This window comes from Corvus kubaryi, unplaced genomic scaffold, assembly GCF_017639235.1.
Source record: "Corvus kubaryi isolate FWS band 111438036 unplaced genomic scaffold, C.kubaryi_AGA036_p1.0 37385, whole genome shotgun sequence".
Taxonomy (NCBI): domain Eukaryota; kingdom Metazoa; phylum Chordata; class Aves; order Passeriformes; family Corvidae; genus Corvus; species Corvus kubaryi.
Genome location: NW_024581127.1, coordinates 27,778,865 through 27,800,486, shown reverse-complemented (window position 1 = coordinate 27,800,486; position 21,622 = coordinate 27,778,865). Strand labels below are relative to the sequence as shown.

Below are 21,622 nucleotides of genomic sequence, written 5' to 3'. Positions count from 1 at the left end.
AGGAGGTGTAGGTGCTCAGTGAAACAAGCTGTTCTGCAGTGCCTATGTGCTCTTCTCTTAGCTTCAAAATATTTCAACCCTATATGCATGCCCCTACTCTGACCTTCACAAATAATATTATCCAATATTTAAGCCACATGCATGAGCCTATAAACTTTTAGGAGACTGGTTAGTATCAAAACAAAGGCAAAACCTACACAGAGGCTTTTTTTTTGAGATATGGAAAATATTTTGGTGGAGGAGGGGATGGTGCAGCTGAAGCACAGCAGTAATTGCAGGTATAGGAGATCTCTTTAGGCCATGAGCACTATTCAGTGCCACATGTTTGCTGCTTGTTTGTTAGTGTTGGAATTGAAATATGTAATATGCTGTTCTGAGATTGAGCTTTGATTTCTGAATCTGTAGATGGATCACCATTATGCAGCTTCTGTTTTTTTTAATTGGCCCTGTTGAAAATACTTGTTTAAGGATGCCTCTCTCTGCTCCCCAACAAGAAGAACATTCATAATCTGGAAAACTCTGAAATACAAAGTGGCTTATTCGGTCCTGTGTTACAGAACACGCTTGAGAGATATGGAAAAGTAATTTCTCTGCTTTCTGCTGTTATGTGTTTACACAGCAGTGGTGCACATTTAGCTTTAAAATAGTTTGCTAAGCTGTGGGATAGAAGATGCTGGGAAAGCTGTCTCTTTGAAGAACCATGTTTTAATGGATTAGCTGTTAAGAAGAGTCTCTAAGCTGGACACCCTAATTTTAAAATTCCTTGAATTCATAGGTGCTTCTCACAGGCTAAGAAATCTGATCTGAATTTCCAGGAAATAAGTTCAAATTATTAGGAAGCAGGTCTTGCGTTTTCTTGAGTTTAAAGGAGAGGGTTGAACATGTGAAAAAGAGAGCATACACCTCCTGATGAAGTGCTGTGTGCAGAATCCACTGTGGTCAACTGGGTTACACTCAGAGTCACGGTGCTAAAAATCTAGATTCTTAACAGTCATTTGGTCGTTCTGTAGAAGCTGTTGGAGCAAAGACTTGGGTTATTTTCAGCAACTTGGGATTAATTGCCCCTTCCTTCTCAAGCTTTGTTTGATTGCTGAATCTTGCAGATCCTGAAAAAGAAATCCTATGCTGTTCTTAGTTTGATCAAGAAATCCGTCAACACAGGTTCTGAAAATTTGTTTCGCCAGACAATTTGTTTTGAGTTCACATTGCTTCAGTTTCCTTGATGCCTAATAAAGTAATGATTCTTAGTGTCGTGCTACCTCCCTCCAGGTAAATATGAATCTTGAGTAAAAGTAAAAATCAGGAAAAAATAGAGCATATACTTGTTGGTTGGTATAGTTACATTAATTTGAAAATTGATTTGTTTATATCTTGTGCTTGAATCCAAATGTCAGATTATTGATGGCTTATTCTTAAATAATTTGAGGTGAGATCTTTGGGTGGTGTCTTGCTTGTCTTGCAGCAGCGCTCTAGTGAGCTCTTGGCATTTCAGAGCAATGGTTATTAGGTATATTTTCAGCCTCTGTAAAACATGGGAAGGTTCATGAAAAGGCTGCTTTGTTATGAAATGCAGTTTTCATACTCCCACTGCAGGTATTGATTTCTGAAACTTATGGTAACATTTGAAACTGTTTCGATAATTTATCTGATCTCAAGTAATCTAACAACTATTTAATTTTTCTTCTACTTTTCATTTCTTTTAGCTGGGATGTGACAGCAAACATAAGAAGAACTGTTGAAACTTGATTTTTTTCTCCTGATTTTGGAAAAGTCTAATTTGTGCTTTACTTGTAACTCTGTGATTTAATGGGAAAACTGTTCATTGGCCACAGATGACTACTACTGAGAGGCTTTCCGATATCTGTTTTGGATTACAGAGAGGTAGTGAAAAAAGTGTTATGATGACACCAGTTCCCTTTGAGGTTGTTTTTGTCCTAAACAATAATGGGTTTGTTTGGCACTAAGTGCTGCAGTTATGCAAAACAATTGCTCAGTCATCATAGGTCACATGTTCTTTATATGTATTAAACAAAGATGAAAAAGAGCCAGTAATTCACATCGTTGTTTTTGTCAAAGCTTATAACTTTTCCAGTTTTTCAACAAATACTGCTCCCTAAGAAGAAGGGGCATGGAAATGCACTGTGTAGTGCATGAGTTCTGCTCCCCACCAGAAACTGATGAATCCAGAGTGCAAAACTCAAGGGGAGCCCTGCTCCAGTGAGACCCAGGCGTGTACTTAAAATAGGAAATGGTTATTGGAACTAAATTATTTTGCCATTTTTATTTTTAGGTTTGCTGGCATGGGTAATCTCATTAAGGTGCTAACCAGGGACATAGACCACAATGCAGCACATTTTTTCTTGGATTTTGAAAGTAAGTCTCTCAGCCCTTCACAGCTGGTGCATTTCAAATGGTAACAGTAGGGTTGCTTATACCTGCTGCAGTGAAGGCCAGGGGACTCAGTTGTAAAGTTGGAATTTGAAGGAGTTGCATGTGTTTTTTCTGTTCCTATTTTTTTTTTCCTCCCTCCTCCAGTAGTTGCCAAGCCACCATCACACTGCTGTGTAAATTTTCTTTCCATGTGCTTAGTCATTTTGAGTCTCTGTGGTCAGTGATGTCCATCCATCTGCCTGCAAATCAAGTAATCATGAAATGAGAATTCCTGTTGGTATGCCATAGTAATCTGTGCTGAGCAGTTGTTCCCTATAATCCTCTCGTACACAAGAGTGAGTGCTAAATCATTCCTGATCCTGCTTTGGTCATTCATCGTGCAGTTGATGTGTTTTTTTACATCCAAAAGTCCAAAGTGAAACTATCTGAGTTTCACAGATGTTTTAGGTACCTTGTGTAAAAGATCTGTGGCATATCTCTGTTAGCATTTTCTGCACACTGAAATGGTATATCTTGATGTGGTTTTCTATTATGGCCTTCTGACACAATTATAAGGGCTGACAAAATTAAAGCTCTTTCCTTCTGTTGTCCCATCAGGTTAAAATCTAGCATGGCTAATGCTTTCAAATCTGGTACTTGGCTCTCAAGGCAGTACTCCTGCTCAGGACACTGGTGCTAGGATGTACTGGGACTGAACAGTTCCTGGCAAAGCCTTCGGTTGGATTCTGTCCCTTCCCCAAGGGGGCAGCTGTGAGGATGTTGGTGACATGGTCACTCTTACAGGAAAGCTGCATGGCTGGAGTCACCAGCTGTGCATCCTTGAGGTGGGGATCTCCCTTCACCCAGCCTGAAGGATGGGTTCGTACCTGATGGAACTCTCTGGTCTTCTTTTCCCACTGCTTCAATCAACTACATTTGGGCTGTTCTTTCTTATAAAAAGAAAATTTTCTTTTCTCTCATTCTTGTCTTGGCAGGTACCTTAACATGGGGAACCTTCTAAAAGTTTTGACATGCACAGACCTTGAGCAGGGGCCAAATTTTTTCCTTGATTTTGAAAGTGAGAAGATGATTTTATATATTTATTACTCTTTGCCTGCAGTAGACTGCATTTGTCATGTACTAAGTGTATGTTTTCATTTTGCCATCTTTCTAACTGCTTTGCATGCCTGAGCTATGAATAATTGTTCAGCAAACTTCGGTAGAAAGCAATAACCTGTTCTAAAATATCCTCAGGTCCTTAAATATAAAACCTTTACTCCACAAAGGGCTTTCAAATTACATTTGACTCTTGAAACCTTGATATGGTTCTTATTTTTTAAACCAAAATTCTGGCTACTTTTAATCAAAATGTTAAAAATAGTTGTAATTATTTCAAGGCTTAGTGAAATTCCAAGGGGATACATGCTTCTTAAAGGAAAAACTGAAAATGAAACCTGATTCTTGTAATTTCCAGTGTGACTTAATGATGCTGCATACCCAGATTGGCTCACAACAGCTATTCATAGCTCCAGCATCATCACGTTAAAGGTCTATATGTGGACCTTACTGGATCTGGCACAGAAATTTAACCTCATGCCTTCTTAAAAGGGGGTCTCAATGTGTATAGAGATGAAATTGATTTTGAAAAGAAGAGACACGTAGCTTGTCTGATCAATGCCAGGTATTCTAGAAGGTTCACATATGTCAGTGTCTTTTAGTTTTTGTTGCATGATACAGTATAGCCTAAGAATGGCAGGTAAGTGTTGCTGGCTTCTGCTATGCATGTTTTATTACTTTCTTTTGAGATGTGCTGTTTCTTTACCCAGCTGTACATCAGCAAGCATAAAATAAGGAAATTAATGTTCAAGTACATTTTGACCATGTAATAAAAATACAATGGAATAGCATAATAAAAATATTGATGAAGTATTATGATATGGATAATTGGAGGTGCATTATATCTTTTTTTCCCTTGAATTGTTTTTCAGTTTGATGAAACAGTAGCAGTTGTTTATATTAGTTATAATACAAAAGAAAATGCTTGATGAAATACGGTTTTGCTTCAATGACATTTAAAGTTAAAACTTCTCCAAACCCTTACCCTGTAGTGTTGATTTTTATCACTTGTCTCTTCTGAATATATTGGTATTAAAAGATGCTAGTTATACAAGTTATTCATAAAGGGAAGATTATCAAGGGCTGTGTTCAAAAATCAGAAAGTAAAATTTGTGTAAGACCAACTCTCGCGTATTGTCAGAGTAGGAAAATTTAGTGAAGTGGGAGAACTCTTGTGTGAGACCACTGGAGTTGTGAAGCTCCAGCTTAATCTGCAAATATTGAAAATTTAATTGGAGTAAATTAAATTCAAGTTAGCTGGATAGAAGAGGCATAGTTCTAAAATAAATTGCAATAAAATTACTGGGTTTTTTTCTTTTTAAATACAGATTCTTTAGCTATCAGTTTTGTTTTAAAATGCATGTTTTGAGCATGAACAGGATTTGGCATGAGAGTAAGCAGGTTGCTGACATGAAATGCTTACATATGCAGTCAAATTAAGTGACTTATATTATGGCCGAATTGTTAGACTGTTCTTTGTTCATTTTGGACCCTGTTCTGCGTTTGTCTCTGCTGCTATACTGTGTATCCATGCTTCTTTCTCCTCTGTTTCAGATAGCTTGCCTTGACAGGATCTTGGCTTTGACACAGCCAAGATCTTTCTTCAAGACTTGGCACTTAATCTTGTGATACTTAATGTTGTGGTTTTGTGTGGAAGGACAAGTAAGCTCTGTATTAAAAACAAATTTGCCGATTCTGTGTTACGCCTGGCCCAATAATAGGCAGTTTGAAGTCTTTTGTTCTTAAAGCCATGTATGTCTTTGGACTGAGCAGGCTCCAGTGTTTCTTGCATAGTACCATAAAGAGCTAAAAACGAATGTTCATAAAGCTTTCTAGTGCTAGAAACTTCAAATTTAGAAAAGTTTTAGACTTCTAACCATTATTTTTCCCCCAGATGTTTATCTTGGTGCTAGAGTCCAGTGATTTGTGTGACTGACTATAAGAATCCATGCAAAAAATATGATGAAGTGTTGGCTTTTGCTTGCCTCCACGTTGGTTAAGCTTATGCTTTCTTTGGTCATTAACCTTACCTATTTGAAACAAATAGCTGTCTTGAGTATTGTTCTAAAGTCTGTGCAGTGCCTTTAGAACATGAGCAAAGTGCACAGGTCAATGTTGTTTACATAAAACGGACACCTAAAATGTGGGAAACTTCCAGCGCAACTTTTCCATTGGTGTCTTTACTGTCACAGTTGCAAATCCTTTCCAAATGTACTGATTTGAATAGTAGCTAAAATGTAGTGTACTTTGAGATGGCGATCTCAAGCTAGTGCTGACAGTATCCTGCATTATCTCCAGAGAACTTGGCCATGGTTCAGAGGAGCCACAGAGACAGCATTCTCCATAGTAATGCCAACAGAGATGAATAAATTATTTCATCTCCAGTAGTCTGGCATTTTTTCCCCCCTTGTTTGTGAGTTTTGTCCCAGACAGTTTCAGATGACTTGATGTGTTCTTCCCTGGGAAAAATCTCAGTTTAAATAGTTTGCTGTGCAGTGTAAACTTTTAACCCCAAATTTCTCTCCCTACTGGTTCTGTAGGCTAGCCAAATATTATTTTAATAGTCACTAAATGTGTGTGTTCCCCGCATGCAATATGTTGTCTCACTTTTGTAGCATTTAGTTCACATAACAGCGTTTGTATATTGTTTCAAGTCTCCTCTTCTGTCTCTATTACCGTGTGAGCATCCTGCACTCTAAATATATATTGCATCTAGTGCAGTAACATTCTGATTAAATTTAAAATTAATTTACAGTTGAACTCCCCATTTACTTGCAGAACCTCAATCTTCCCTTTTCTTCCTATTGGATTAAAAATAGTAAAGTTGCCCTGAATAACCAGGGGTCAACTCCTGTGGCCACAATATCAAGCATCAGAACATCTCGGTGAGCTGTGCTGCACTTACCGGGTTTGTTCTTTCTGTGGAAAGCATTGCTGATAAAGGCACGGCTGTGTTGTAACATTGTAGCAGGAACTTAAATGGACATGGAAATTCTATACCTCTTTCAGCCTCCTGTTTGGATGCCTGGCACTGCTGGCTGCTGTTGTTTTAGCTGCCAAGAGTAACTCCAGAAGTACAACTCCCTTTCCTGCTCTGTGCACGCCCAGGTTGGGAAAAAGGAGTTCCACAGTTAGTGATTCTCAAGTGAAGGTCCTGTAGCTTGAGTCCTCAGGTACATACTGAGGGATGCTATTCCCATAATATGGGAATGCTGCCTCCATCTATTCAAGATGATAACAGTGCTTAGGAAGAGGGACCTCTCCTTTGTTCTTCCCTGTGATGGGCTTACGGAATACAGTGCCCTGACCAGCACTGGGAAGCAAATAAACTAGTTTTGCTCTGGGTCAGCCAGCATTAGGCCCTGAAGATTTTTTATATCATGCCTTTTAACCCCTAACAACATCTTAAATATTTTGTGAAGGGATAATTTAAATTTATTTTAAATTAAAATAATTTAAATTTGCTTTTTAAATTTGATCTCTGTTTTAGAGATGGCAGAGGAAAGGAGTTGGGACAAATCAGGTTTATGGATTTCTTTTATTGGAAAGGACTAGGTTGACTGAAAATGTGATACCAACCAAAAGAAATAACTCAGTACCTACTTGGTTTTAAAACAGATTGATACTTAGAAGTTGGTAATAATCAAAACAAAAAAAAACCAAAGAACAAAAAAAAAAAAAAAAACAAAAAAACAAAAAAAAAAAACAAAAACCACCCCAACAAATTAAGTACCAACCATTGGTTTAAGTTTCCTGGAACATTTTAGGGAAATGAAATACAGTAGTTGGCTGATTACATCCTACACTGAGAGGTGGTGATGGTGTTGATTTGCCTAGCCAGCTGTCCAGTGAAGAGCACTAAATTTGTATCTAGAAGATGATTTTCATTTCTAAACATGGAGGGTCATAGTACTACAGCTGTTCTGCTCACTGGTGGGTTTTGAAATGAGGAGCAGGAGTTCTTGTGGGCCCTCCTGCTCTGCCCCTTCCAGTGTTGAAAAATGAACTCTCCTTGCTACACAGGGTAAAGAAAAAAATGGCATGAAAAATTAAATAGGCAGGAGATGTTCTCAGTGTGAGACAATCCAAGTGACAAGTCTTGATTGCACTATTTAACAACACAATCTGGAATGCTACAGAGCTTCACGTCTTAGTCTGTATTTCACTATAGCATTTCATGTTCGTGCATGAACTGCTGCCAGTCAACTGGTGCTTCCCTGTCTGCTCTTTTCCCTCATTTTTTGTCTTCATTTCTTACAGCAGTCTTCAGCAGCTTTCAAAATTATGTGACCTTTGTGATGATCTGAAAAGCACTGGCCACTTTTACTCGATGCCTAATCAATGTGGTGCTCTTTTATTTATTTATTTTTAAAGGAGCGACCCGGTTCTTTTTAACCTGTGCTAATTCTTTGTTTCTCAAAAGATGAGTTAAACTGTTGCAAGGTCTATGTATAGGGATATTTGTTAATAAAGCCCACTCTTAATGCATTAAACTATAAAACATAAGAGATATTATGCAAAAATTACAGCAAAATCCAGACAGGCAATGCATGTGAAATTTATTTTCTCCTAATACAAACTTTGTTTTCTCTTGTGTTTTTCTAGTGTGTAACACTAAGATACTGTGGGAGTTTTATTTCCAATGTAAAGATGTACCTAACTTCCATGGGAAGTTGTACATAAGGATCATGGAAAAAGTGCTTCTAAAAAGACATTTCCCAGACTCTTCAAACAACACGAAGTCATGAGGATATATTATTCTTAATAACTTTTGTTTGTCCCTATAAAAAAGAATCTATTGTTAATACCCTGATTTTTGGCATTGGAAATAATGGACTAAAATACAATTCTATTTAATCCATAACCTATTCTGACCATGTTAACAGAGAAGTGGGGATTTTTTTACAAGAGCTTCAGTAACTATTATTTTTTTAAATATGAGTCTATAAGGAACTAACCTTATAGCTTCCATCAGAATTTTAAAAGAAAAAAAATGGTTTCAGGTAAACCATGTTTGAGATATTTGTACTAGGTGATTGTTTTTAAAGGGTAAAACCTTTTGTTGATTCTTCTCAAAACATACTTCTTACAGAATCACATTTAAAAATGTACCTGTAGCTTTTTGAAATTATGACCCAATATACTTTTGGGAAGTCCTTAACTAATTAGAAAAAAAATGGGAGACAGCTTATATCTTTAAAGACAGGGGACAAGAAAAAAAAGCCCTACACAAACTCACACTAGATCTTTTTGTTCTCAGCTCTGATTGTGCAATAAAGTGCAATGAAGAATATGTTTTGAGAATTAAATATATTTAGAAATAAAAGATACAGCTCCTTTCCCAACCAGTTAAAGATGAGGCAGACAAGATGGAAAATAATCTGATGCAGTGTTTCTAGATAACAATAGACATGGATATCTCCTGTGCTGTCTGCAGTGAGTGTGTCCTTTGAGTGTTTAGCTAAGTTTCTTCCAGCCTCTACTGCACCCCAAGGTGATATTATATGATAGTCATAAAGACAACTCATCAGAATTTCTTCTCCTAACTCAGTTTTAAATAAGTCAAGAAGATAGAATCCAGGTGAATTTTTGGGATGGTAAATTAAGAGACTACTAAAATGAATACAATTAGTCTCTTGGAGTTCCTTATACATTGTAGTAGCTCTTCAGAGAATGAAAATTCTTGATGAGTTGCTGCATGAAGAATTTGTCCCATAGGTGATGGTGTGCCTATTGAATTCCATGTTGTTGTTAAAAAAAATATATATATACATTTAATATGTTCTGCTGTTTAGATGCCCAACCTACAGAATCTGAAAAGGAAATTTATAATCAGGTGAATGTAGTGTTAAAGGATGCAGAAGGAATACTGGAAGACTTGCAGTCATATAGAGGAGCTGGCCATGAAATACGAGAGGTGAGCTAGAGCGCTACAATTGTGCACAACCTGTGGTTGTTCATTGTCTGATCTTAACCAAATACTGCTGGGGTTTAACTTTGCTTGCAGGAGCTGTTTTGGCAGAGCATGTTGTCTATTAAAATCACTGTCTTGAATTTCTGCTCTGGAATGTTTCTTTTTAACAGCAAAACAGATGTTGCTTGTTTCAATCATATTAATCCACATATATATTAGCAAATGATGCTTCTCAGAGTTTTTAGTGAATTGTTGCTATTGATTTTTCTTTGTGTTCCCACATATGCTCTTTTTGAGTTAATAGTGAATTTGGAAAGAGCGTGGTGTGACTACAGTGCAATATTGAGTAGTGTTGGCATCCTCTTGTATGGTAACTGGAGAAGCCTGGTTTGGTAATCCTAACACAAAGGGCATCTCATTTTCAATCCCTTTTAATTGACTTTTATTTACTAAAGTAGATGTTTGGATCAGAAGCAAAGTTCCTGTACAGAACGTCATTCCATTTTTCCTTTGTTTAAGAACATGCAGCAATGGGGGCTGCTTTGGTCCTGAAGGAAGGAGTTACTCACTGTAACATACCCTTAAAAAATAGTATTAGATAGGAGGAGTGTCTGCTCACTCCATATGAATTGAGATACTAATAGCCATTCAGCTTTGAGAGTTTTTCTCTTCAAGGAATTCATAAGGTAGGTTTAAGAAGAATACCTGTCACACAAAACCCTTAGGAGGGAAGATAGCTTACTTGTTCTGCAAGGAAGGAGTGTGTTCAGGGACAGGCTGTAGGATCAGGCAGGAATGTGTGCCTGCAGATCCCAAGGAGAAATGAGAGATACTCTTCTGAGAGGAGGTAGACATGGCAGGAAGGAAAGTTTCTAGGACCAGAGAGGAGTGTGCTGCAAGCCACAGCCCACGGTTGGCCAAAACAGTTTTTGTAATCAAGAACTTGACAGTGAAAATGTTGCAGGAGAGTTATGAGCATTTTATTTGTGTTTTCTTAGTATATTTCCAGTTGCTAACTGGAGAGGTTGCATTTAAGGTATTCTGTGTCTGGGAAGTTTACTGCAAAGACAAAGCCTATAAATATATCCCTCAAGGCTGTGGTATACATTGTGTCCCGGCGGTGCTTTATGTTGTTGATTATGCTTAAATTTTCCTACTGTAATACTTAGCCTGAATTTCACAGCCATTTTTTTTCTTTGCAAATTTGGGAATTAGTGATAGATACCAACATTAGGATGAGGCTTTGATCGCTAAATTTTTTTTGCTTGGAGTAACCACAATAAAGTTGTTAATTTTAATGAACTAGATCTGGTTATGTAAATTTTCTTATCTGAGTAACTTGATTTTTAACCATTTCTTTATACTCTCTCCAAGCTGTTTTCCTGTTCAGGATGCTTACTTTCAACACAATTATTTAGACCTTTTTGGAACAGACGTGGGTTAGTACATGCTTGTCTCTCAACTGAAAACTTCTTAGTAGGTAGATTTTTAATTATTAGCTCTTCAAGCAATTGTTCTGCATAGGTGTTTTGGTTTTTTGTGTTTTGTTGTTTGGGGCTGTTTTGTCAGCAGTGCATCAGTTATTCCCAATCTAAGCATACTTTTCTTCTTTTTTTTTCTAATTTAAGGCAATACAGCATCCAAATGATGAGAAGCTGCAAGAGAAGGCATGGGGTGCAGTTGTTCCACTAGTAGGCAAACTAAAGAAATTCTATGAATTTTCTCAAAGACTAGGTGAGTAGAAAGGTGTTAAATAAAGGGGGTTTTTTTCTTCATTAATTAGTATATTTGGCATATTCATATGTGATCACATCTAGGTCAGCTCCTTAGTGGAAAAAAGCTCGTATTGCATAGATTCCTCCCATACACTGGATTGGATGACAGCAAACTTGCTTCAGTGGATACCTGAGAGGAGAGAGAGATTGGGAGCATACTTGTTTCTCTTCCTGTACTCCTTTAGTTACTCTGGAAAGCAGTAACTAGCTGACTGACTCGAAATGAATGGACTAAATAATCAGAAATTAATTCTTTCAGTATTTTTGTTACCAAGACTATTTAAAAGAGATGGTATTATTCCTCCCTAAACACCAGAAATAATTTGATCTGGGGAAATGCCTGGTCTTGGTTCATACAGATGCAATACTTGAGATGGTGCTTCATGCCTCTTTTGAAACTCACTGATGTGGTGGCTAAACTGATAAAACTCATCAGACTTGTTTTTTCACCAGCTTTCTGTTGTTATCTCATTTTTTATCAAATTTATTAGCATAGCATGTAAAAAATGTGTTTAAAACATGGAAACTTTGTGCAAGCAAGTTCTGCTATTTTAAATGGGTGAGGTATTTTTCTCAAGAAGATGAACAGGAAGTTGGATTATAAGTTTATCTTGAATAACGTGACTTGTGCTTACAGTTAAGTGCCTCTTGAATTCTGTCTTCTCGTAAAGGCTGAAGTCTACTAACACAGGTTATTGAAATGTGTTTTACACAAGTATTGCAGACAAAGCTTGAGTAAAACTTTTCAAGAAGGTTTTTTGGTGGCTGTCAGTGCTGATGAGACCTGGTACAGCAATTTGTAAGTAAATATGACAGCAGTGACACATAGATAAGCAATCAGTCAAGCCTCTTTATTATTAATCACCATGTATTTTGGCAGACGTATGTTTTAAGTCTAGCATGCAAATATCAGCCAATATTGATACAAGAAGCAGGTGCAGTTGTTTATTGCAAAATTGTCTCCTGTCACTGCAGAGGCAGGACTGCGAGGCCTGCTGGGAGCCCTGACGAGCACTCCGTATTCCCCAACACAGCACCTGGAGCGAGAGCAGGCTCTTGCTAAGCAATTTGCAGAAATTCTTCACTTTACACTCCGTTTTGATGAGCTCAAGGTAAGAGTTTGTAATCAAGAAGGCTGGAAAAAGAAGCCAAGTCTGTTCAGTGAAGCAGTCTGAGTTGTGTTCTATTCTGGAATAGAATGTGCAGTGGGTATTCAAATATCCAATATGCTTGGCTTGCTCTCCTGACCTAGAGTTAGATTAAACTGGAAAGCAGATGAAATATCATATTAGCTTTAGGCACTTGTTGTATTTCAGTTTATATTAATCATGTTTCTTCACCCAAATTTGGCATATCTCTTGGGATAATGCTGCTGCTTTTAGCTCATGTGCACCCATAGTCCAGCTATTTTCTTCCTAATGTGCAAAGAAGTAAGCTGAAATGATAATTAATTTGCTGGTCTGGTCCTTGGAGTCAAATTAGCAAAGCAATGTTTTTCAGCCTACTAATTTCCAGCTTTTATGTAGAAGACTGATCCTTTTCTCGTTCCTGTTAGAGCTTGTTCTGAATCTGAGAAACCAGAAAGCTTCTTGTTGTGGTTCCCAGTTCCCAACATGTCACAGGCCTTTTTGCTTCAGGAAGTTGAATGTTTTCTTGTTGGGTATATTATATTTTACAAAAACTTGTTCTAATATTTTTCTTGAATTTGTCACAACTCTCTTGCTTCTGTGTCTACATAGATGACAAATCCTGCTATACAGAATGACTTCAGCTACTATAGAAGAACTCTGAGCCGCATGAGGATTAACAATGTCCCAGTAGGTAACCCTTGGATGAGATGAAATGTAATCTTCTGCTACCACCTCTCTTCTCCATACACAGAACAACTAAACCCTTTCTTCTGTTTTTTAGGCAGAGGGAGAAAATGAAGTAAATAATGAGTTGGCAAACAGAATGTCTTTATTTTACGCTGAAGCGACGCCAATGTTGAAAACCTTAAGTGATGCCACAACAAAGTTTGTGTCAGAGGTAAGAGTATAAATTTATGGCTTGGATAATGTGCTTCAGAGCACTGCAGGGCCAGACATAATGGGGAACACAACTTCCACCATCTAGAAATAAAACTTAGGGTTTGAAGCCTCAAGAAATGTAACATGTCTTTCCCAGATGTTGTAGGGTTAGGGACTCCAGCCAGGCACTGTGTGTGTGTGTTGCCAAAAGCTAATGGATAGTGTTGCATCAGTAGTGATGACTTTCCTCAAAGAGGGAGGGGGGACAGGTAACTATTTTGCCTGTATTGTGATGGTGATATAGAGCAGAAATTTCAGAAAATTGAAAGGGAAACAGCTTGATTCTTTGTGCTTGAAAAGGAATGGAATTGAAATGTAGCTTTCTTTTCTCCTTCCCAAGACACTCTTGTTACACTGTGTAAAGTCAAGTATACTGCATTATTGCAAAAGGGAGGAGGAACCTGAACTGGAAAAGTATTTCAACATTTTGAGACATCCCTATTTATCCTTGACTACCCAGTCACTACAAGTATTGTGCTTGCCCTCTGGTAACTGTGATGATTTTTGGCTTACATGCAAAAAATGCACACTATTTCTTAGTAAAAAATAATTGTACTTTACATAATTAATACAAAGTTACATTTATCTTCTAATGGTTTTTTTGCTGAGTTCTGCTTTATACTTGAAATGCCTGAAGAAAATTGTCCTCTTGTTTTATGTTTTCTTTATGATATTTATCTGCAACAATTTTAAGTTTTACTATTACAGCAGATGAATATATTTGGCTATAGAAATTTTTGTTTTTGTAGGAGTAGGTTAGAGGATTCCTTCAAAACTTTCCAAAAGTCAACCATGTTAATGGTGTAATTTTTTGACTACAAACAAGCAGGCAAAGCCTATGTGGTAGCCTTTCCTTTGTAAATTGCTAATCTGTATGGTAACATTTAAAAAAAAAAGCAAGACTACCTGACTTACCATAGCTGTGTTGATGTTTTTAATTGCTCCACATTGCCATGCCAGCAGATAACTGGTTTGACTTAGGTTTTATAGTATAATATTTCACAGTAATTGAATTGGAAACTGTTAATCTTCTTTTGCAGAATAAAAATTTACCGATAGAGAATACAACAGATTGCTTAAGCACCATGGCAAGTGTGTGCAGGGTCATGCTGGAAACCCCGTGAGTACAAACAGTGCTTAGGTTGGGTATGAGTCATCTCTCTATTTCAGACCTGACTAGTGATGCATGAGGTGAAAGAAATATAATCAGGGTAATTAGGAACTATGGTGTTTCCTTTTTATCAGCCTAGTTGTTTACCTTGACATGAAACCCCCTTGTCTCATTTTGCTAGCCACGCAAATCATGCAGTCTACTTTTCTGAACACATTAATATTTAAAAATAGAATGGCTATGGAAGCTAGACAACTTCTTGGCACTCTTTATAAGTGGTTTTCTCATGTATAATTCAGAGGAATAGACTATTTGAGCATGATTGCCTAGGGCCTCCTGAAAGTGGGGGCTGTGGGCAATGCAGGGGATTGTCCTTGCGGGCTGGCCCAGCTGATGGCTCTAACAAAATGACAGTGCTCCTCTCAGGGGAATTAAGAGACAACTTCTAGGCATGAAGGCAGTCAGTTGTCTACTGTACATTGAGAGGCACTGGGAGTATGACCAAAGTCAGACTAAACTTGGATTATTTTTTTAAATCTGTTTCTTCTGTGTTCTAAATAGTTTTCTATTGGTAAAATTATTTGGGCATGAGCTATGTCTTTTTCAGTAAGTTTCTGTCCAAATACCACAGGACATTTGTTTTGGAGTACATTAAGAGCTCCAAGCATTTATACTCTTACCCTTCTTAAGAAGGGACTGTTCCATTAAAAAAAGTAGTTAAATGTTGTCCATTACCCTGCCTTTTTTTTTTCCTAAGTCAGAAGTTTGGATGTGTATTAGAAGGTGGCAGGGAGAAGTGTAGGAAGCATTGGAGACCAAGTTAGTATGTATTGTTTTAATGTTTTTTGTCTCTGAAAAAATCCAAATGGTATAGCAGGATCCTGTTTTAGGTTTGAGAATTTTTATTAATCTTCAGGTAACTTTCTAAACAGTCATCTGGCTTTTGTCAGGTTATTGAAAGGAATAAAGAAAACTCTCAAAAGTTTGGGGTTGGTGGATTTGGTTGGGTTGGTTGGTTTGTTTGTTTTTTCTCTGAGGATTTGTAGTAGAATTTTTGTCTTTAATCTTATTTTGGGTATTACTAGTATGTACTGTTATCTTGTGTTTCATAGATAATAACCTGTGGTTTTGAATTACAGTGAATATAGAAGCAGGTTTACAAATGAGGAAACAGTATCATTCTGTCTGAGGGTAATGGTGGGTGTCATCATACTCTATGACCACGTGCATCCGGTGGGCGCTTTTGCCAAAACTTCAAAAATTGATGTAAGTTTACTGTTGCTAAATAATCTCCTGAGTATTTAAATTCTATGTAGGCTCCTTTTCTGTCTTCCAGGTTCTAGTATCAGGTATATACACTGGGTTGGTGCTAAACAGGTAGCCGTGAGCAAAAATATATCTTTAAGTAGTGAGAAATACAAACTAGGCCTTCGGACGTGCAAGTGGGTCATGAAAAACCTGGTTTTTATGTAATTCAGGTAGTTTCTAGAAATATTTGTAGACAGTGCTTGTGTTGAAAGATCCAGATCAGAAATGTAATGGCTGAATGTAATAATTCTTAGTGGATTTATGATAAACATATATTTTTGCTCATGGTTCCATTTTTTTAACGTTGATAAAGCAGAGTTTCACATGAAAGTTGCATTGTCTAAAGTTATCATAGAATGGTTTGCGTTGAAAGGGACTTTAAAGATCATCCAGTTCCAGCGCTCCTGCCATGAGCAGGGACACCTTCCACTGGACCAGGTTGCTTAAGGCCCTGTCCAACCTGGCCTTAAACACTTCCAGGAATGTGGCAGCCACAAGGTTCAAAGTCATTCTCCCTCATCTTATCACTCCATGCCCTTGTAAAATGTCTCTTTCCAGCTCTCTTGTAGCCCCCTTTATGTACTGGAAGGTGCTCTGTGGTCTCCCCAGAGCTTTGTCTTCTCCAGGCTGAACAGCCCCAGTTCTCTCAGCCTTTCCTCACAAGAAAGCCTTCTGATCATCTTCGTGACCCTCCTCTGGACTCGCCCTGGCAGGTCCATGTCACACTCTTCTGCTGGGGTCACCAGAGCTGGGTCCAGGTGGGGTCTTACAAGAGCAGTGCAGAGGTGAAGAATCTCCTCCCTCACCCTGCTGGCCACATTTCTTTTGCTGCAGCCCAGGACACATTTGCTTTCTGGGCTGCCAGAGCACATTTTCAGGTCATGTTGAACTTCTCATCCACCAATACCCCCAAGTCCTTCTCCTCAGGGCTGCTCCCAATCCATTCTCCACCCAGCCTGTATTTGTGCTTGGGATGCCCTGACCCAGGTGCAGGACCTTGCACTTGGCCTTGTTGAGCCTCATGAGGTTCTCAGCCTGTCCAGGTCCCTCTGGATGCCATCCCTTCCCTCCAGAGTGTCAGTAACACCACACAGCTTGGTGTCACCAGCAAAGTTGCTGAGGGTGCACTGATGCAGCTTTTTAAGTAGCTAAGCCAGTCTGTTGTAGGAAAATGTAGTACTGAAAGCTTAATTCCTTTCTAATACCCAGAAAATGTCTTTACACTGCTGCTATCTTAAAATACTTATTTTTGATCTTTGACAAACTGAATACAAAGCATTCCTGTAAATTCAGAAGGTATTAGCATGGAAAAAACTAATTTTTTTAACTCCTAGATGAAAGGATGCATCAAAGTTCTTAAAGACCAGCCTCCTAACAGTGTAGAAGGCCTTCTAAATGCTCTCAGGTACTCCTCTTTGTTTCTTGGTTTGTTTTTTTTTTTTAATGTTTTGATATGAGTTTTCATGAATTGTTCAGAATATTTTCTTTATAGCAAAGTATTCAGTGACTCTTACAGGGAGAGGTGAATGTGATTATTGCAGGCTTTTCTTCCAATGTGTCTTGAGACAAGGATGTATGAAGAAGCCTCTGGGTTTTAAACCGGTTTGTGAGCTTGCAATTGTTCATTCTAAGATAACTTTTTCTATGCATGCAGGTTAAGAATGAGTCAGTATGGCGTGGTAAGTAACTAGAAATTGTTCCTTTTGAGAAAGTACTTCAGGCACAAGTCTCTGTGTTTTGCTGTAGAATAGACGAGACAGGAATTTGCTGCGTTGATTGGAGAAGAAAAACTAATAATGCAGTATATTAATCTAAAACCTGCTAATTTGGGCCAATAAAGCTGTATCTGTAGTCAATACCATGTTCTTTGCATGGGTGTCCAGCATTGGAGGAGTGGCAGAAAGTGCCAAAATGCGATAGGCAGATGAAGTCTTCGTTCTTGTCCTGACTTGGAAAAGTATCATTCCTTTGGTAACAAATAACTGTAACTGGGTGTTATTACTCATGCACTTGCTTGGAATGTGGAAGCTTTAGTTTGTCTTGCCTGAAAGTGTCCAGTTGTGATTTATTTTCCTTATCTGCAGTGAAACTGCTTTAATTTCATTTGCTCTCTTTTTAATTTTTTTGTGTTATGAGGTGGTTAGTAGTGAAATAATGTGGTATTGTAGGTGGGTTCTTTTGCGAAGTCTTTTCAGATTATTAGTTAAAACAAAAAAAATCCATGCCTAATTTGAAACTTTGTGATTATTTCCATGCTAAAATCATGTTCATCTCTGAACTTCATGTACATGACCAGTCTTTGAGATGGTGGTCAGTAAAAACACAGGCTTCCAGAGGGAAAATGCTGCATTGTCATTTATTTTATGACTAGTTTATTGTGATTGCAGCTGCAATGATCACCAGTCTTTACTAGTACCCCATTTTTTCCCATCATTGTTGACACCATGAAAGTACCTGGAAGGTGTAGTTCGGTTCTCACTGCACTGAGCAGTGACATTAACTTTTGGTTAATTACACAACCACAATTAACTTAATGGTTAGCAGTGTAAATCCAGTCCCTGCTCTCAAAGCTGTTCTTTCCCTGCTCCAACCCTTTCCATGCATGGATGCTGTAATAGTCCTGGTTTTGTACATTTGATTGCTCATCTGGGTAGGGTATTTAAATCTTTTCTAAACCTCATTTGGAATTGTTAGAAAGAGATGCAGAGGTGAGCTGCTGTGTGCTTGTGTGATGAGAACAGGTTCAAGATGTCATCATGACAAATTAAGTCCAAATCTAAGTCTTTGATTCTGGAGGAACAAGAAGTTCTCTTGTTTTCCCAAGAGACAGATAATATGTTTCCAAAGCAAATGGAAGGTGGTATGGATTTTGGAGTGAGATCAGCTCTTTGTAATTTCAAATTCATCTCAGTACTGTAATCATGTTCAGCTTTTCCACATGGGCAGAATACCAAATGCAATAATTTTTCAGGATTTCAGAAAACCTTGGGCTACATGTTTGTTGAAAGTATAAATTACCAAAAAGTGCTGAAATCTACAGTGGTCTTAACTTCTGAACTAAAAAGTCATTATGTATTTATCAAGTGAACAAGTGAAATAGTACTGCAGTTGTGGATAACAATGAAAGTGCTAATTTAACATGTTAAATTTAAATTACAAAATAAGTTTTTTTTGCTTTTAGATTAGTTAGGAAGGAGGATCAGGAAATTAATCATAAAAAAAGCGTGCAATGAGGATATATTTTAAAAATAGAGATAGCTAAGTTTTTTATAGTGATTTAAAAATGTGCTATTGTTCTAGAGAATTTTGAAAGGGGAAGGAGCTGAAATAAGCACGTATATGCTCTGTAGTTTTAGCAGCACAGTCACTTAACTAAGCAGCAAATTAAGCTGAAAAGTGGTTAAATCCATTGTCTTTGAGGGATCTTAGAAAGGTTTGGTCACTGGAAGTTTTGAAGAAGAACTTCTGAAGCTGCTTTATTTGAAGATGTTTCCTGTGGGCAGAGCCCTCAGCATTAGTCTGGTGGATAATTACCTGTCACAAGTGCTACTGTGAGTTTACTATGAAAGCCAATGTCCAGCTGCGGATTATTTTGAGCTCCCCTTGGTGCAAGGCTGCTGGGTTATAATTCTGATTGATAATAGCATTTTCTGATCAGAATGTCTGATTTGTGTTCTCAGTGACCATGGAGTGGGTGATGATCCATGGCTGAGGGTTTTGCTCTGGTGTAGTCAGGTTGAGCCATAAACAAAAAAATTACACATTTGTAAGCCAAAGCGCAATAGCATTTATGCTCATCTTGACTTTATTTCTGTGTTTAGGTACACAACAAAGCATTTGAATGATGAGACTACCTCCAAGCAAATTAAATCCATGTTGCAATAACAATTACCTGGAATTCGCACCTGCTGTAGACAGTATTCTGCAATGACTGAGATGCACAGATTTTTTTTTTTTAGTGATTGCAACTACTATCTCGTTCATTCTTGCTTTTTATTTTCTCTCTTCCTGTTTACCTTTTTTTTTTTTTTAATCACTTTCTTGTACCTAAGTAAGCTCAGACTTCTTTTCTGTGCCAAATCAATGAAAATTATCAATTCTGGAAAGTATTTCTACTTCTCAGAATAGCCATCCTAAGTGGCAGCTAATTATGCGTTGCATTTGGATTTCTCTGTACTGGGGAAAGATTTGTGACTTGAACTAAATATTTTTAAACTTGTGGTTTTTTTCTTTTTTTGAAAAACTAATATTTAATATTGCTTCTTCTGCATGGCAAGACTGCCTACTTCTGCTATTTAAAAATCCCTTGATGACTTCATTTTCTATTGCAGCTTATTTTCATGTGCAACCATGAGGAAACTAAAAGCAGATTTGTTTAAATTAACTGTGTTTGTACAAAATGGTACCCAACACAAAAGTTTTTTTAAATGAGTAAAAACTGTTTTGTTTAAAAGTTACGTTTGCATTTTGACTCATTTTTGTAAGGATGTATGTTGTATGTTTAACCTTTAATAACTAACGTTAAACTGTGGTGTGTGCGTAGCAAAATTACGTATGCATGTTCATGTCAAATGATTGGCTGTGGATAAGATAATAAAATCAGCTTTCATTTTTCTAAGTGTGGTTTGATTTACCAGTATTTTGAGTGAGATGTCTTCGTGCTCTTTGGATTTTTACAAAAAAATAAATTTATAAATTTTATATAGTGAAAACTCTTCTGTTTCATTACCAGTAACCAGTTGCCTAATCCACTGATTTAAGCCTAGCGTGTTTTAGGGTTCTTACTCTTCACTCTGTGCTGCTTCCCTGTCTCCAGAATTATTACTCAGATAGGGTTTGTGGTGAGGAACTTGGTGCAATTCATATGGATCCCAGTGGACATTGCTGATGAAGCTGCATCTGGGCTACCCTTGCTCCTCAGTACAGCCATCAGAAATGACACTGGGCTCTTTCCATACCAGGGGTGGGGAGATGAACTCCCCTTGCTCTGTACTGATGTGTACTCTTATGGGTCTAGGTATTTGTACTGTGTAAAATCTGAATAATCACAGCATACTAAATAATGTTTCTTCTTTGGGTAACAATTTATAGCAACAAGTCTTGCATAGGTTGGTGAAGAAATAAAAGCTCTTTTGGAGGGGAAAGGATTGAAGGGGAAAACATAGTGCCCTTCTGAAGGACCTTGGTAGTTAGACGGGCAGAGAGGAACTGTCTGAAATTCAGCAAAGGCAAATGCAGGGTCCTGCACCTGGGGGGGAACAGCACAGACTGGGGGCTGACCTGCTGGAAAGCAGCTGTGTGGAGAAGGAGCTGGGCGAGAGCAGCTGTCCATGAGTCAGCAGTGCCCTGGGGGCCAAGAGGGCCAATGGTGTCCTAGGGTGCATCAGGAGGAGCCTTGCCAGCAGGTCAGGGAGGTGATCCTGCCCCTCTTCTCAGCCCTGGCAAGGCCTCACCTGGAGTGCTGTGCTCTGTTCTGGTCTCCTCAGGACAAGGCAGATGTGGAGCTCCTGAAATGTGTCCAGCATAGGGAGTGGAGCATCTCTCTTATGAGGAAATGCTGAGGGAGCTGGGCGTGTTCAGCCTCAAAAAGAGGTGACAGAGAGGGGACCTCATCAACATCTGTCAGTATCTGCAGGGAGGTGTCAGAGGGTGGACCAGGCTCTGCTCGGTGGTGCCCAGCAATAGGACAAGAGGCAGCGGGCAGAAACTGATGCCCAGGAAGTTCCACCTGAAAATGAGGAAGAACTTCTTCACTGTGCTGTGACCAAGCACTGGAACAGATTGTCCAGAGAGGGTGTGGAGTCTCCCTCACTGGACATTTCCAAGAACTATCTGGACGTGATCCTGTGCCATGTGCTCTGGGATGACCCTGCTTGACCAGGGAGGTTGGACCAGATGACCCACTGTGGTCCCTTCCAGCCTTAGCCATTGTGGTATGCTGTGTAAACAGGAATTGAGA

General features: G+C 38.3%; 1 protein-coding gene across 7 annotated transcripts in view; it reads left to right on the top strand.

The window, feature by feature from the left end:
• Positions 1-20,281, top strand: part of CYRIB (CYFIP related Rac1 interactor B) — a 96,906-nt gene extending 76,625 nt beyond the window's left edge. For 4 of the 7 annotated variants that reach the window (XM_042035857.1, XM_042035855.1, XM_042035858.1 and 1 more), the window contains 10 exons: positions 3,366-3,448; positions 9,282-9,403; positions 11,029-11,134; positions 12,151-12,287; positions 12,915-12,992; positions 13,087-13,203; positions 14,285-14,364; positions 15,495-15,621; positions 16,998-17,068; positions 19,485-20,281. In XM_042035857.1, coding sequence (XP_041891791.1) covers positions 3,376-3,448; positions 9,282-9,403; positions 11,029-11,134; positions 12,151-12,287; positions 12,915-12,992; positions 13,087-13,203; positions 14,285-14,364; positions 15,495-15,621; positions 16,998-17,068; positions 19,485-19,548 — 975 coding nt within the window. In that variant the 5' untranslated portion in view covers positions 3,366-3,375 and the 3' untranslated portion in view covers positions 19,549-20,281. Of the gene's footprint in view, positions 1-2,287; positions 2,374-3,365; positions 3,449-9,281; positions 9,404-11,028; positions 11,135-12,150; positions 12,288-12,914; positions 12,993-13,086; positions 13,204-14,284; positions 14,365-15,494; positions 15,622-16,997; positions 17,069-19,484 lie in introns of those variants that run through there. The other 3 variants (XM_042035860.1, XM_042035856.1, XM_042035862.1) reach the window with 3 other exon arrangements.
• Positions 20,282-21,622: the final 1,341 nt, after the last annotated feature.